The following is a 17149-nucleotide window of genomic DNA, read 5'->3' on the forward strand; positions in this document are numbered from 1 at the left end:
TTTCATACAGATCAGATGATCACTTTTGTCATTCAAACATTCTCAAGGGTTACAACTGCTATAACTCTAGAAATTATTGACGGAAATTGCTGAAATTCAATAGACCTGTTTCACAAATTTAAATGATGCATATAAATTTCATACATATCGGATGATAACTTTCATCAATCGAGCATTAACAAGGTTGAACAAAGTGAAACATGGGCCATAACTCTAGAAGTAATAAACGGAAATTGTTGAAATTCAATAGGATTCTTTTCTTTACTAATTTAAATGACGCATGCAAATTTCATCCAGATCGGGAGATAACTTTTGATGTTAGAGCGTTCACAAGGTTCAATAAAGTGAAACAAGGGCCATAACTCTGGACGTAATAATCGGAAATTGCTCAAATTCAATAACCTTCTTTGTTGCACTAATTTAAATAATGCATATAAATTTCTGAAAGATCGGATGATAACTTTTGGCGTTAGAGCGTTCACAATGTTCAATAAGGTGAAACAAAGGGCCATAACTCTAGACGTAATAAACTGAAATTAAATAGGCTTTTTCGTCTAGAAATAATAAACGGAAATTGATGACATTCAATAGGCTTCTTCGTTTCCCTAATTTAAATATTGCATATATATTTCACAAAGATCAGATGTTAACTTTTGGCATTAGAGCGTTCACACGGTTCAACAAAGTGAAACAATGGCCATAACTCTAGACGTAAATTATTGAAATTAAATAGGCTTCTTCATGTCACTAATGCAAACAACATATATCAATTTTAAAACAACTGGATGATAACTTTTGGCGTTAAGAGCGTTCACAAGAAATTGTGGACAATGGAATGGACAGACGGGGGCGAAGGCAAAATAGAAATGTGTACGTATAAAAATGACATTAAAAAATGGTATGTTATCAGATATCGATATAAATTATTGTCTTATAAGTTGAAATAATGGTGGATTTGGGTAAATCGTGCTACCCATTATTCATGCACCACGAACAATGTTTTGGTTCAAGAAGTCAAAGGCGATGTGTTGTATGCACTCAAGTATTATCGTGCTAAAAAATGTGCAGATCATGAAGCCATTGATTCAGAATTAGTCCGACGAAGGCATTCGCTGATGATACGTGTTAGCACTGCAAGATTTAAAGTGAATATCTCAAGTGAGATTTCTAAGCATCCATTGATAATGAGTGGTTGCCATGCAAGATACGCTCACAATTTGCGAAGATGATGCGGGGGAACATGGAAAATCAATAGTACTCCTCTTCTGATTGTCCCAATGCATCGCAACAAATTAGAAAAAGTTCTATTAAAAAGTTCAGCATTTACTTTGTTAAAGATAGACACGTATAGTATGGAAACACGCCCAAACAGCAGCAATGATTCAACAGCAGCTTAATACTTGGATGTTGACCAAATTTGATATTTCAGAAAAGGGGGAATAACTCAGGCACTGAAAGTCCCCTGAAAACCACAATGCTTCTACAAATCTGTGAAACACGATAAACTCTATAGAAAAGAGTGTTTGTCCTCTCATGACCCCATCGGTCCCAATCAAATTTGGCCAAGGGAGCATAACTCTGGTACCAGAGGTTGTTGAATGGAAAATATCAATAGGGTTTGTCCACTCTTGACCACAAGGAGCCACATGTCTCAGTGGGAAAGATGTTGGCTTGCTAGCCTGGAGGTCCCGTGCAGTTCTATCCCTGTTTTGGCTGAAAGGTTCATCAGGATTTTCAGCCATGGTTCCCCGACGTTAGTGGTGCAGGATAGAGGGCCTGGCAAGGGCAGCCTGTAGTCGGTCAGATGGGACAGTAAACCAAGGCCCTGTGAATACAATTAGTGTTCAAGGAAAGATCCCTTGGCAGATGGAATAAAAGATTACATTTTACAGTTTTTAATAAATGACATTCCTTACAGTTTAAAAGTCAAGGAGAACAAATTATATGATAATATATATATATCACACTTATTACAAGTACCATGTACCAGTATATAAAAGATCACATTTTACAGTTTTTAAAATTGACAAGAAAAGCAACAAAATTTAGAAATAAATATACATAAAATTAAGATCAAACAATCTTTCATATTTTATTGTATAAGCTTCAGTTCCCATATTATGAAGACAAAAAGTACGTAAAACACCCAATATTACTTCACACATTTGGGGGAAGTTGGACGAGACAACAACCCAGCCCCGTCTAAATAAGAATAAATCTGTATCAGACCCTTGCAGGTAACCCACAACTTGTTGCCAGGTCCAATTGCTACCAGAACTGGTCCTCGAACGCCATCCTCTTCTGTCAACAAGTAGCGAATAAATTCTCCACTTGATGACAACAGATGTATTTTATGATTATCACCATCTGTGACAATAATTCGACCAAACCGATCACAACATATACCCCGTGGACGAAATGGATTAGTATTTTTACATCCTTCATAACGACCAATCAATTTTAAGTCCTTGTTGAAAATAAGAATAGCCTTTCCATCTTCATCAGAAATGCATACATCTCCATTAATATTAACACAAACATATTTTGGAGAATTGAAGAGTTTTTCCTTCTCATTCAGTCGCGAATCCACACGTTTTAGAAGTGTACCTCGTTGGGAGAACATCAACAGAGCCCTTTCTGTATTTTCATCCTCTGTTTCTACATCATCAGAACAACAAACCAGTATATTATTATCTGCAGTTTTAACTATGCCTTGTGGCTCAAATGGAGTTTCTGCAAAAAGGCTCTCCTTATAATTTCTCAAGATTTTCAGTTTCTTCTCTCCATAAGAAGAGAGTAAAAACTCATCGTTCTCCAGCATTATCATTCTGTACCGTCCAAACGGCTGCAGTGAGAATTTCTCGATTTCTTTTCCATAATTGTTGACCTTAATAATTGCACTTTCTTCAGAATTGTAATAGGACATCCATGCTTCCGTTTCAGAGACTGGTATTATGCTGTACATGAAAAGATTGTTATTATCAAAGGAAAAATCATGTTTTAATGCCTTTGCCTCAAAGCCGATTGTGCCAACATATTTACACATCAGAGACTGACCATGTACCCCAGCATTAAATATAAATTTTTTCTCATCAATTCGTTTGGGTTCTGGAAGATTATTAACAATGTTCTGTATATCTTTAGTTACTTCTACGATTTTTACATCTTCCCCCATGTTTATCACAGGTTCTGTTATGTTGATAGAGCGTTCAATAAATTTTCGATCTTCTTTGATATCATTTAATTTTGGAACCATGCACTGCAATTCAGCTTCTAGCTTTCCACGTACATAATTGACGGCACCATCACACAACTGATCTACCAATTTTTTAACCTCTTCTCTGCGATGATTAATGCACTCTATAGTATCGTTTGCATGATTTTTAAAAGCAGCTTCTGCATTTTCCGCTGAATTGACAGCATCATTCATACATGGTAGATACTGACGGAGAATTTCCATTAATTTTGATAACCTTTCTCGATCTCTAAAAGCCACATCTTCAATATCTTCTGTTCTATGATTTTCGTGTTTGGCCAATTTACAATCAGAGCAAATAGGCACACTGCACTGACAACAATAAAACTTTAGAATATTATCGGAATGTTTTTCGCAATAACTGTCCTTCTCAACTTTTCTATTTCCATCCGTGAATGTGGCAATATGATGTGACCTTGATACTGGAGCAGTTTTGTGTTTGTTTTTGTCTTCTTCACACAAATTCTTCGTACATTCAAAACAATAACCGATGACTTTATTTACCTTACATATATCACACTTAAAATCAGCAAAAGCCGCCCCTGTATCAATTTCATCAGACAGAGACTGTGCAAGAATGTGATAATTACTGGGCAAACCTTTCGTTCCGTTTTCAGGAATCTGTATGACTTTCTGACACTTGGGACAATCAATTGTTTGACTTTCAGCATTAAGAGTATCTCTTACGTAATCTTCTAAACAGTGACGACAAAAGGTATGACAGCATGCCAATTGCTTGGGTTTGTTGAGATCTTTGTAACACAATCCACATGTTAGTTCTGCTTTTGGAGATCTGCTTTGTTCTGTTGTTGGCGATCTGGCTTGTTTTATACAATCTGCCATTATCCTGTAAACCGTTGAAAGTTACTGTTACCTGCAAAGACAAATTATAACACACTTAAATGGTTATTATTATACGACTTTTACCATGGTCACTGGGGTGGGTGGTTGAGTAGTCTAAAGTAAGCACTTTAGTTAGATCTTGTGTATAGTAATCTTTAGCAGTAGGAGGAAACCGGAGAACCTGGAGAAACCAACAAGGTTTGGCAGACAGACCTTATGATTCTAAGTTGACTCAATGTCATTGAGTCAACTGGCATGCTTTCGATCCGGAGTTTGTACGTTTCATCTATCCCAAGTGGGGTCGTCTGCCAAACCTTGTTGGTTTCTCCAGGTTCTCTGGTTTCCTCCTAATGCTAAAGATTACTATGCTGTACCATGTGTTAGTCCCCAAATGACAAGTGGACCTTAAACCCCATTTCTCTTGCTTATCGCGTCTTTAGGAGCAACATTTCTGTAAAAGGTATGGGGATATGATAGAAAATGTTACAAAAGTTCATAAGTTACAAAGTTCAATTAGATCATAGATGGTTGTATCAGACCCTGACTTTCCAGGGCATGTTTAACAAGATATTTTAACTTTTAAATAGTATTAGTAAGACAAAAATAAATCAGAACATATAAAAAATGAGAGAGAGACAGACAGATAGATATTAGTTATGGTCGTCGTTTCACTTTGTTGAACCTTGTGAACACTTGAACAACAAAAGTTATCATTCAATCTGTATGAAATTTAAATGCATCATTTGAATTACGGTCGGTAGTAATGAATTGATGAAAATGAAAAGAACTTTTAAGAAGGAAGCCATTTGAATTTCAGTTCAACGATTTGTACACGAATTCTCAAGCGTTTTTCGCTTCATTTACGTACCTCTTTCGATCCTCGGTTTCTATTGAACTCTCGTGGCAAGCTTAGGTTATTGTCACAAAGCACTGAATATTTAAATGGTCTTTTTGTCTTATTTTAATGTGTCAGCAACTGTCAGCTTCGGAAATAGTCGCCATTTTTTTTTATGACAGTCTTGATTATCTAGACACTCGCTGGGTTCATCCAATCTTATTCAAGTACATCTTTCAATGCGGCAACTTTATTTATGCACGGATTAAAGGTACAGTAACCAAAAATCAACTACATGTACGTACCTCTACCAGTTCCCGTGATCGTACAGACTTGAAATTTTCAGGGGGTATTCATGGGTCCTAGCCATGACCTCACACCAAATTGTTATTCGAGCCTAAATAGTCAACAAACAAAATGGCGTCAAAATCGGATAAATTTATCTCTTATAGAAGCTAAACTACGGTAAAATAAACAGTTATTGACCGATTCGGCTGAAATTTCGTGTTAGGTCATGGCTAGTCCCTGTGAACACCCCCTGAAAATTTCAAGTCTCTACGATCACAGGAACTGGTAGAGGTACGTTACTGAAATAGTACCCTATTTTAATTCAGAGACTTGTCATTGTATAATTATGTACAATTATTATTACTATATGGATTTAAGAGAAATAAGCTGGCGATGTAAAATAAATAGAAACCAAATCCTACTACTGGGCATAATAATAGGCTATTTATGAGAGGATCATGTGCTCCCTTTCTTCTCATTTCTAAAATATGTATTTAAAAATAAATGTTACGGTATATTTTTTTTTCATGAACGATTTGTAACATGAAACATGTAACTACTATATTTCTATGAGACCACGGCACTTGACTCAATGACAGATCTTATGGTTTATCGTACGCCTATGGGTCTAATCCGCACACGTTCAACCATTCGCCCCCCCCCCCCCCCACACACACACACTACTTCGCGTGCTACCGCTTAATTGTATGACATCAAATGGGCGTTGAAATCTAATAAAATCATATCTTATCTTACCCTGTATTTGTAGACCTATGTTCATATTCTGTCATTTTCGGTCATGTTTTTTTTTTTTACTTTTTAAACATGCCACGGGCAATATCCTGCATAAAATACATCAGCCTACATAAACGATGTGTCAATGCAGTGGTGCAAAACAGAGAGAGCAAGCGAGATTGGGTTTAAAGGAGCTAAATCGCTAATATTTTGGATCTAGAAATTGACACAAATGGGTCGCAACAAATAATGTAATGTGAATGTATATAAACTGATTTACATTCAATCGTTTCTGTTTTAAATGCAATTTCTATTGCCAGAAGTCTCAATCCAATGACAATCTCTAGCGTCTGGTTATTCCACTCTATACCGATAGTATTTATTGCGCATGCTCTCCAGATAAGACGTCACCGTATGACATGACTTGTGAAATATATCTAGCCTCTTAAAATGGAGCTGAAATGCACCATGGTACACGAAATCGTGTACCAATAGTAAAATGTTTATTTTGTCTTAATTATTGGATATCAGAAACCCATCTTTTCCCCGTAAGATCACAACATCAATGTTGATTTAAATTGACAAATAATCCGTGTTTTCAATGTCGAAGATTTTGGATGATATTGAGTTAGAGAATTAGCTACTTTAAAGACAAGTCGATACACGTACGCCATGTCATTTCGGGACTAACATCTATTGTGTTGGGGTCTTTTTTCAATTATTCCCTTAATTACCTATATATAGGGATCTTTAGGAGAGGACCAGTGTCCAGGGGTGCAGCAAAACAAATTTCATGAACATAGCCCCAGAACCCCGACTGTCCGCAATTGTCGGAATTCTGAAAAGAATTGAATGCTCAGACTTAACCCAACAATCCTCAATTCCGGCAATCTAATACATAATATGGTCCGTCCTAAAACGAACAGAATATATGGATTCACAGATATGAAAGAGATGTTTATTGATGTTGCTAATGAATGTCCTAATAGGCGTACGAGCCGAGGGGTGGGGGCGGCACTCTACTCTTTCGATCATCGATTATTATTTGTGAATGCAGCTGCAACAGTCTGATTGGATGGTTGGAATTCAGGTCTGTATAGAGTGAGATTTCGGTTACAAAACCTTTGGACAACTTTGGAGTTGCTTAAATCAAGGGCTAGAATAGCAGAAAACGCATTTGCGGCGGTTAAATTTTCTAAATTTTCTCCGGGAGGGCGAGGCCCCCACAACCTGAGAAGATTGATTGGTTTTGGGGGATTCAGGTCAGCCACCAAAAGTAGGCTATAGTGGACCACATTGAAATTGCTGTATTCACGGGCTGAACTAGAAGGAAAACGCGTTTGCGGCAGTTAAATTTTCAAAATTGTCTCTGGACGGTCCGGCCTCCGTGGACTGTAAACGATTGATTGTTTGATTGGAATTCTTGTCACCTTAATTAGGCTATATTAGACCATTTTGAAGTTGCTGTATTCAGGGGCTGGAATAGCAGGAAAACCCCTTAAGCGGTGGACACACTAGCCGAATGATTCGGCCGAATCAATCGGCGTCGAAATTCGCCTAGTGTGTCCACTATCATTCGTCCGAATGATTCGGCCGAATTATATTCGCCTGGTGTGTCCGCTTTACCGAAGCATTCGGCCGAATATAGAATTCATTAGCCAATCACCACTCATATCGAGAGGTCACGTGATAGATTGAAGACATAGACGCCGCCATGTTTAAAGACCACGTAAGATCAAAAATCCAAATTGCATGTATGTATAGCCCATGGTTACTATATCAACTTTACGGCAAGTTCACGCCAATCTGATTAAAATTAAGTCCGCTGTTAACGTTTAAGTATCAGACACGCCAAAACGCTTTTCGATTTTTCAATTACGACCTTAATCCGGTTGATTGGCTGATGACGTCACAGGCACTACACATAGGATATACATTATCTATACAATATCTCACTGTATGTACAATATAGCACTATCAATACACACGGCAACTGGACAAGCGTCTATTGACGGTCCAATTACCACGTGACTGGCCTAATCATAATCACCGAATTATCGTCTTTCATTGGTATAGATTAGACATTTGTGATTGGAATATTTTAGAGTGAATTTAAAATGCCGTATCATGCTGTAGATCAATTTAAGCTGCCTTTGTTTAAATAGGCCACGTGTCAAATAAAGATGACTCAAGAAATAGCGCATTTACCGGTAATTTGGATAACCCCGTAATACTTGATATCACAAACTTAAGTACAGAAATACAAATGGTGTCAGTCATTTGTCGATATATTCATTATTAGCTATATATAATAATAATAACCATTTCTATGCATAAAGAACAACTACAGTGAATATGGAATTTTCCGATGACTATGCATAACATGTACAATAGATCGCACTCATTTCTCTGCCAATCAACGCTTGGTATCTTATTATTAGTACCGTTCCATGTACTACGGGTGTAGTAAATGAGGTTAAACTTCGTCGCGAAAACTGCACGGGATCATTCGTGGAGTTCCTGGTGACGTTTGGTGAGTGATTAAACTGTCAATGCAATTGTAAAATATATACTTTTATTATAAAGAAGATAACCGATGTTAGACATTATAACCTAATCGTATCAAAAACGTTAATCCATCCATCAATTAAATGTTGTTTAAACGCCAATCAACAAATAATACGAGGCTACTTGATAACAAAAACACCGGTGAGCAATAATTATTGGGTATATAGTAATTTTAAACAACTTATTAGTAAAACTTAATTATTTTATACAATAAATGTGTGTGTGTATGATTCTACCATTAGTTCGTTCGTGAGGTATTACGCACACGTTTCACTTAGAGTGATGTCTTTGATCTTCGCCGGCGTAAAAAAAGATAATTACCTAATCAACATTCTTAATCCCACTAACACTCACTGCTAACACCAACTTGAAATTAATTTATGACCCATGTCTGTATAACTTTGATAGTCGGATTGATTAATTAATGACAGATATGAACGACACTACACTTTATGTGGAAAAGCGAAGTGCTCGCAGTAAAAACCACATAGCTGGACCCGTATATTATTTACATATTAAAAGTGTTCAGGACTTCAAAGTTTAAAAGTTGTAGGCACTCTAAATTGGATCTTAAATTAAAATGAATTACAAAAGAAACTATTCCGTAGTCAATTGTTTTATTTAATTAGGGGGATTAAGGAATCCTTCAGGCGTTAAAGAATACACACGCTGGCTGTACATAGGTAATTAAGGAATAAACATTCCGAATATGCATTCGGTCACTGTGACGTCACTGGTGTCTGAGGGGATTAAGAGTGTTTTCGATAATTGGCAAAGCCGTTTTTACGGGAGGTCTATTTTTACGACTTTGAGTGAAGATAACTGAATTAATTTCAACCAGATTGGCGTGAAATTGCCGTAAAGTGGATATAGTAACCATTGGCTACACGTATCTCAAATTTTCCGGGACCATCTTATGTGCACTTTAATCATGTGACGTGAAAGGTGATGCAATCGACAGGTTGAATCGGGCGAAGCATTCGGCTAGTGTGTCCACCCATTCGGCCGAATAAAATTCGGCGCCGATTGATACGGCCGAATCATTCGGCTAGTGTGTCCACCGCTTAAGCGAAAAAAATAATCGGTCGTGAAATAAGTGCAGTCGATCACAAAATAAGTGCTCACTGAATTAATGAAGTAAACCAACCATGCCAAAATAGAAGGAAAAATCCCAAATACATGTATGTATAAAATAACCATGTCAACTTATCATGATTGAAAAAAATGTTTTTTACACTTATTCTGTTGTGAATATGTTCGTCTAAGAAATTTGCCTCACCCCACCCCCAGTGAAAAAATATTCGGTCTCAAAATAAGTGCTCACTTCAGTCGGTCTCACACTAAATGAATTAATGCGGTCAATAAACCGTGCCAAATAGAAAGGAAAATTTTTGCGTGATTCCGTGCACCTACATTGCACCGGTGTAGTATAAAATAAACTAGTCCCGAGGGAAAAAAATAGTCGGTCTCAAAATAAGTGCTCACTGCAGTCGGTCTCAGACTAAATGAATTAATGCGGTAAACAAACAGTGCCAAAACAGAAGGGAAAATTTTTGTGTGAATCCGTGCACCTAAATTGCAACGGTATAGTATAAAATAACCTAGTCAACTTATGTTTGAAAAAAAAATTGCTGTAATGAGGTTGTTAATCTAAGAAATTGAGGGAGCTTGTTCCGAAGATTTTGATAATTTAAATTATATTATTGATTGTCATACGGATAACATTAGTCGGACAGTTGGTAAGAAGTTATCGGAAGCATAGTTTGTTTCAGAAATACACAAAAAATCTTTAAATTATAAAATTATGCATATTTAATCCCAGTAGAAATGAAAACGTATTTTACTCATGTAGCGTATTTTCTAATCATCAGAATTCTGTAAAGGCTTTCCCCAGATCCGGAAGTCCAGTAAATTACATTCCAGAGACCTAGTAATCGCCCCCGTTAGACAAAGTCCCTTCAGGCCCGGTCCCAAAACATTAAAAACTCAGTTACTAATATAGTTTTTTTTTGTGGGGTGTTATAGTGGGTAGGTCCCTAGATTTGGAACCGCCCCACCCCCACCCCCTATTCCCAGCTTCTAGATCAGCTACTGACCCATAGAAACTTTCACCTGTGGTGCCGCCCCCTGACTGCGTCACTCGTATTAGGGGCATGTGCATCAGCTACCCCCCCCCCCCCCCCCACACACACACACACCAAACAAAAACTTTATGTACGCCTCCGGTTTTCTCATAGAAGAAATATAGTAAAGACTTTGGCGCTATAGATTCCCTAACAATATAATTTTATTGTGGAATTTGGATCACTGATGGGAACATCTGTCCAAAAATGGTTCTGTATTTACAAAGATATGACGAATTAAAAATTATGCTTCCTATGTAACAAGACGGCACGAATCATCATTCTCCACATAAGTCTCGCTAGGGAAGACACTCAGTTTGGGAGATTGTGTAATCGTATGTTGTTGATTGTTGTGTTTCTATATAACGTTTGACATTATCATACATGTATGTGCGATAAATTAGTGTAACAAAATATCTGCACAGGGTGTGACAATGACGGATTAGTATAGACGTCATTGGGATGTGACGATCATCGAACTGTATTATATACGATTCATGGTATGATATATTCTGGTATGCAGTCACGTGACTCACTCCATCGCAAATTATTCAAAATGGACGCACGACACATAGAACGGAGTCGAGTGAGTGAACCTGTTTATTTATTTATTTATATGTAATAATAATGCTTATTATTGTATATATAGTACTGTCCAATGTAAATGTTATAGGTTTTCTCATTCGCCTCGGCGGTTTAAACGGTGTTTATTTCGATTTGACAGAAATTAGAAATGGGATATAAGAATGAAAGACATAAAAATGAAAACGAAAATAGGTTTAAGTTAAACTTTAACGCACTCCTTTTCTGTAATGAATGGACTAAGTAATGATGGCGGGGATATAAACACAAGACAAAGATGATTTTATTAATTTACTCCCTTTGTGTATGCAGGGACAGACTGGGTAGCTCTATGGTCTCGGTCCAACAATGGCTCCCATCGTCATGAACATTACGTAACATGACGAGAAAACGAAACTAGATTGATTAATCTTCCCCGGAACCCAATCACAAATGATTTTTCTTCCCGGAATTTGGCAATTATATTTTTAAGTGGATGCGAGGATGAATTTTAATTATTTCGAAATTAAATATGTCAAATTTATTTTTCAAGTGGGGGCGATGGGGCCCTGACACGTAGGCTACCGTTTAAAGCCCGCCTTCATTATCCCGTTTGGTACAGAAAGGTGGGACGTTAAACGCCATTTCATTTCATTTAAACTTAATATGAGATCTTGCACTACAAAACCAGTTACGTGCATTCATTATTACAAGTTATGCAAGATTTACCCAAACCTACCAACCCTAGTAAATATTAAATCCCACACTGATCAGTAGTGAATATTCGCGAGGCCGCTACAATCAATGATAAGGGAGAGAGAGAGAGAGAAGGGGGGGGGGTAACGTCCACTCGACACAAACTAGGTCATTTCGGGACTAACATATAGTCCAATTTTATTTCAATAATTCGCTTGCGCGTAGGGGTCTTTAGAAGTGGGAGGAAAGAGGAGGACCCGGAGAAAACCCACGAGGTTGGACAGGCGACCCTACTCCTTGTCACGTACAACCGGGGATTCGAAACCACGCCAGTCGACTCAATGACAGACTTTATGATACAGCGCGCGCACGCTAACCATTCAGCCATGAGTAAAAGGCAGCATTCTGCCGATTTAGTAACGTCTTATGTAAACAATGCACGCGCCATTGAGCCAATGATTGACGTCGCGTGATGTGACGTCACGTGTTTAAGGCGGTCATTATTTTCAGAGATATTAGAATACTTTCGTAATCCTCTGTGAAACAGATTGACTAAGTCCCTGGTGTATAATAGTGGCTGCTGGCATTTGTGATTGGAATATTTTAGAGTGAATTTAAAATGCCGTATCATGCTGTAGATCAATTTAAGCTGCCTTTGTTTAAATAGGCCACGTGTCAAATAAAGATGACTCAAGAAATTAGCGCATTTACCGGTAATTTGGATAACCCCGTAATACTTGATATCACAAACTTAAGTACAGAAATACAAATGGTGCCAGTCATTTGTCGATATATTCATTATTAGCTATATATAATAATAATAACCATTTCTATGCATAAAGAACAACTACAGTGAATATGGAATTTTCCGATGACTATGCATAACATGTACAATAGATCGCACTCATTTCTCTGCCAATCAACGCTTGGTATCTTATTATTAGTACCGTTCCATGTACTACGGGTGTAGTAAATGAGGTTAAACTTCGTCGCGAAAACTGCACGGGATCATTCGTGGAGTTCCTGGTGACGTTTGGTGAGTGATTAAACTGTCAATGCAATTGTAAAATATATACTTTTATTATAAAGAAGATAACCGATGTTAGACATTATAACCTATACGTATCAAAAACGTTAATCCATCCATCAATTAAATAGTAATTTTAAACAACTTATTAGTAAAACTTAATTATTTTATACAATAAATGTGTGTGTGTATGATTCTACCATTAGTTGGTTCGTGAGGTATTACGCACACGTTTCACTTAAGAGTGATGTCTTTGAACTTCGCCGGCGTAAAAAAAGATAATTACCTAATCAACATTCTTAATCCCACTAACACTCACTGCTAACACCAACTTGAAATTAATTTATGACCCATGTCTGTATAACTTTGATAGTCGGATTGATTAATTAATGACAGATATGAACGACACTACACTTTATGTGGAAAAGCGAAGTGCTCGCAGTAAAAACCACATAGCTGGACCCGTATATTATTTACATATTAAAAGTGTTCGTCCAATAAGTTCCATATTGTAAAAAATTAATTAAGAGTTCAGGACTTCAAAGTTTAAAAGTTGTAGGCACTCTAAATTGGATCTTAAATTAAAATGAATTACAAAAGAAACTATTCCGTAGTGAATTGTTTTATTTAATTAGGGGGATTAAGGAATCCTTCAGGCGTTAAAGAATACACACGCCGGCTGTACATAGGTAATTAAGGAATAAACATTCCGAATATGCATTCGGTCACTGGTGATGCAATCGACAGGTTGAATCGGGCGAAGCATTCGGCTAGTGTGTCCACCCATTCGGCCGAATAAAATTCGGCGCCGATTGATACGGCCGAATCATTCGGCTAGTGTGTCCACCGCTTAAGCGAAAAAAATAATCGGTCGTGAAATAAGTGCAGTCGATCACAAAATAAGTGCTCACTGAATTAATGAGGTAAACCAACCATGCCAAAATAGAAGGAAAAATCCCAAATACATGTATGTATAAAATAACCATGTCAACTTATCATGATTGAAAAAAATGTTTTTTACACTTATTCTGTTGTGAATATGTTCGTCTATGAAATTTGCCCCACCCCACCCCCAGGGAAAAAATATTCGGTCTCAAAATAAGTGCTCACTGCAGTCGGTCTCACACTAAATGAATTAATGCGGTAAATAAACCGTGCCAAATAGAAGGGAAAATTTTTGCGTGATTCCGTGCACCTACATTGCACCGGTGTAGTATAAAATAAACTAGTCCCGAGGGAAAAAAATTGTCGGTCTCAAAATAAGTGCTCACTGCAGTCGGTCTCAGACTAAATGAATTAATGCGGTAAACAAACAGTGCCAAAACAGAAGGGAAAATTTTTGTGTGAATCCGTGCACCTAAATTGCAACGGTATAGTATAAAATAACCTAGTCAACTTATGTTTGAAAAAAAAATTGCTGTAATGAGGTTGTTAATCTAAGAAATTGAGGGAGCTTGTTCCGAAGATTTTGATAATTTAAATTATATTATTGATTGTCATACGGATAACATTAGTCGGACAGTTGGTAAGAAGTTATCGGAAGCATAGTTTGTTTCAGAAATACACAAAAAATCTTTAAATTATAAAATTATGCATATTTAATCCCAGTAGAAATGAAAACGTATTTTACTCATGTAGCGTATTTTCTAATCATCAGAATTCTGTAAAGGCTTTCCCCAGATCCGGAAGTCCAGTAAATTACATTCCAGAGACCTAGTAATCGCCCCCGTTAGACAAAGTCCCTTCAGGCCCGGTCCCAAAACATTAAAAACTCAGTTACTAATATAGTTTTTTTTTGTGGGGTGTTATAGTGGGTAGGTCCCTAGATTTGGAACCGCCCCACCCCTTTTCCCAGCTTCTAGATCAGCTACTGACCCATAGAAACTTTCACCTGTGGTGCCGCCCCCTGACTGCGTCACTCGTATTAGGGGCATGTGCATCAGCTACCCCCCCCCCCCCCACACACACACACCAAACAAAAACTTTATGTACGCCTCCGGTTTTCTCATAGAAGAAATATAGTAAAGACTTTGGCGCTATAGATTCCCTAACAATATAATTTTATTGTGGAATTTGGATCACTGATTGGAACATCTGTCCAAAAATGGTTCTGTATTTACAAAGATATGACGAATTAAAAATTAAAAATTATGCTTCCTATGTAACAAGACGGCACGAATCATCATTCTCCACATAAGTCTCGCTAGGGAAGACACTCAGTTTGGGAGATTGTGTAATCGTATGTTGTTGATTGTTGTGTTTCTATATAACGTTTGACATTATCATACATGTATGTGCGATAAATTAGTGTAACAAAATATCTGCACAGGGTGTGACAATGACGGATTAGTATAGACGTCATTGGGATGTGACGATCATCGAACTGTATTATATACGATTCATGGTATGATATATTCTGGTATGCAGTCACGTGACTCACTCCATCGCAAATTATTCAAAATGGACGCACGACACATAGAACGGAGTCGAGTGAGTGAACCTGTTTATTTATTTATATGTAATAATAAAGCTTATTATTGTATATATAATACTGTCCAATGTAAATGTTATAGGTTTTCTCATTCGCCTCGGCGGTTTAAACGGTGTTTAGAAATTAGAAATGGGATATAAGAATGAAAGACATAAAAATGAAAACGAAAATAGGTTTAAGTTAAACTTTAACGCACTCCTTTTCTGTAATGACTGGACTAAGTAATGATGGCGGGGATATAAACACAAGACAAAGATGATTTTATTAATTTACTCCCTTTGTGTATGCAGGGACAGACTGGGTAGCTCTATGGTCTCGGTCCAACAATGGCTCCCATCGTCATGAACATTACGTAACATGACGAGAAAACGAAACTAGATTGATTAATCTTCCCCGGAACATAATCACAAATGATTTTTCTTCCCGGAATTTGGCAATTATATTTTTAAGTGGATGCGAGGATAAATTTTAATTATTTCGAAATTAAATATGTCAAATTTATTTTTCAAGTGGGGGCGATGGGGCCCTGACACGTAGGCTACCGTTTAAAGCCCGCCTTCATTATCCCGTTTGGTACAGAAAGGTGGGACGTTAAACGCCATTTCATTTCATTTAAACTTAATATGAGATCTTGCACTACAAAACCAGTTACGTGCATTCATTATTACAAGTTATGCAAGATTTACCCAAACCTACCAACCCTAGTAAATATTAAATCCCACACTGATCAGTAGTGAATATTCGCGAGGCCGCTACATTCAATGATAAGGGAGAGAGACAGAGAGAAGGGGGGGGTTAACGTCCACTCGACACAAACTAGGTCATTTCGGGACTAACATATAGTCCAATTTTATTTCAATAATTCGCTTGCGCGTAGGGGTCTTTAGAAGTGGGAGGAAAGAGGAGGACCCGGAGAAAACCCACGAGGTTGGACAGGCGACCCTACTCCTTGTCACGTACAACCGGGGATTCGAAACCACGCCAGTCGACTCAATGACAGACTTTATGATACAGCGCGCGCACGCTAACCATTCAGCCATGAGTAAAAGGCAGCATTCTGCCCGATTTAGTAACGTCTTATGTAAACAATGCACGCGCCATTGAGCCAATGATTGACGTCGCGTGATGTGACGTCACGTGTTTAAGGCGGTCATCATTTTCAGAGATATTAGAATACTTTCGTAATCCTCTGTGAAACAGATTGACTAAGTCCCTGGTGTATAATAGTGGCTGCTGGCAGTGGTCATGTGAAATCTCGCCCCTTTTCATAACCCAATAAGATAACATCACGACAGTATTAACGCAGTCATACGACACTTTATTCTGTCGTAATCTCGTGTTATTGTTGACCTGGTCTCCTATTAGACCAGAAGCCCAGGGGGTCAACCTAGCTGAAAAGTGTACCAATTTTCTCCCAAAGGGAATCTATGCATGTATATCTGGTATCATCAGAATATAAGTCTGTCGGGTTTCTGGTAGTGGATGTGGTATTCCACGCCCAAAATGCAATGCCCCCCAACTAGGCTAGATTAGCTCAAGAGTGTACCACATGCAAATCGTACAGCAGTGTATCGTACATCTTCAGGTATTACAAAAACACTCTGACAGACATTTCTAGTGGTGGAGTATCCCTGACAAGAGTTCTCTAATTTCCAGACCACAACTAGGCTAGATTAGCTGAAATCTGTACCACCTAAAACAGCTTTGGAGTTGTTCAGTACCACCA

General features: G+C 37.7%; 2 protein-coding genes across 7 annotated transcripts in view; one reads left to right on the top strand and one right to left on the bottom strand.

Annotated features, from left to right (window-relative positions):
- Window positions 1–1879: 1879 nt before the first annotated feature.
- On the bottom strand, window positions 1880–5328 carry LOC126809819 (E3 ubiquitin-protein ligase TRIM71). Of its 2 annotated transcripts, none has more exons than XM_050534608.2 (2): window positions 5240–5328; window positions 1880–4130 (listed from the first exon to the last, which is right to left on the bottom strand). In XM_050534608.2, exon 2 carries the CDS (start codon window positions 4097–4099, stop codon window positions 2153–2155), a length of 1947 nt encoding a protein of 648 aa, XP_050390565.1. In that variant the 5' UTR covers window positions 4100–4130; window positions 5240–5328; the 3' UTR covers window positions 1880–2152. The 2 variants fall into 2 exon arrangements, with proteins under 2 accessions (XP_050390565.1, XP_050390564.1); XM_050534607.2 differs by lacking the exon at window positions 5240–5328 and adding an exon at window positions 4968–5132.
- A 9699-nt stretch (window positions 5329–15027) lies between these two features.
- The window catches only part of LOC130010705 (MORC family CW-type zinc finger protein 3-like), a 38774-nt gene continuing 36652 nt past the window's right edge, over window positions 15028–17149 (top strand). For 3 of the 5 annotated variants that reach the window (XM_056098613.1, XM_056098612.1, XM_056098614.1), the window contains exon 1: window positions 15359–15422. In XM_056098613.1, coding sequence (XP_055954588.1) covers window positions 15393–15422 — 30 coding nt within the window. In that variant the 5' untranslated portion in view covers window positions 15359–15392. Of the gene's footprint in view, window positions 15423–17149 lie in introns of all 5 variants that reach the window. The other 2 variants (XM_056098615.1, XM_056098611.1) reach the window with 2 other exon arrangements.

This window comes from Patella vulgata, chromosome 2 (assembly GCF_932274485.2).
Source record: "Patella vulgata chromosome 2, xgPatVulg1.2, whole genome shotgun sequence".
NCBI classification, from domain to species: Eukaryota; Metazoa; Mollusca; class Gastropoda; family Patellidae; genus Patella; species Patella vulgata.

Excerpts from the sequence above, each read along its gene's own strand:
- LOC126809819 (XM_050534608.2), bottom strand. The coding sequence starts at position 4,099 with ATGGCAGATTGTATAAAACAAGCCAGATCGCCAACAACAGAACAAAGC.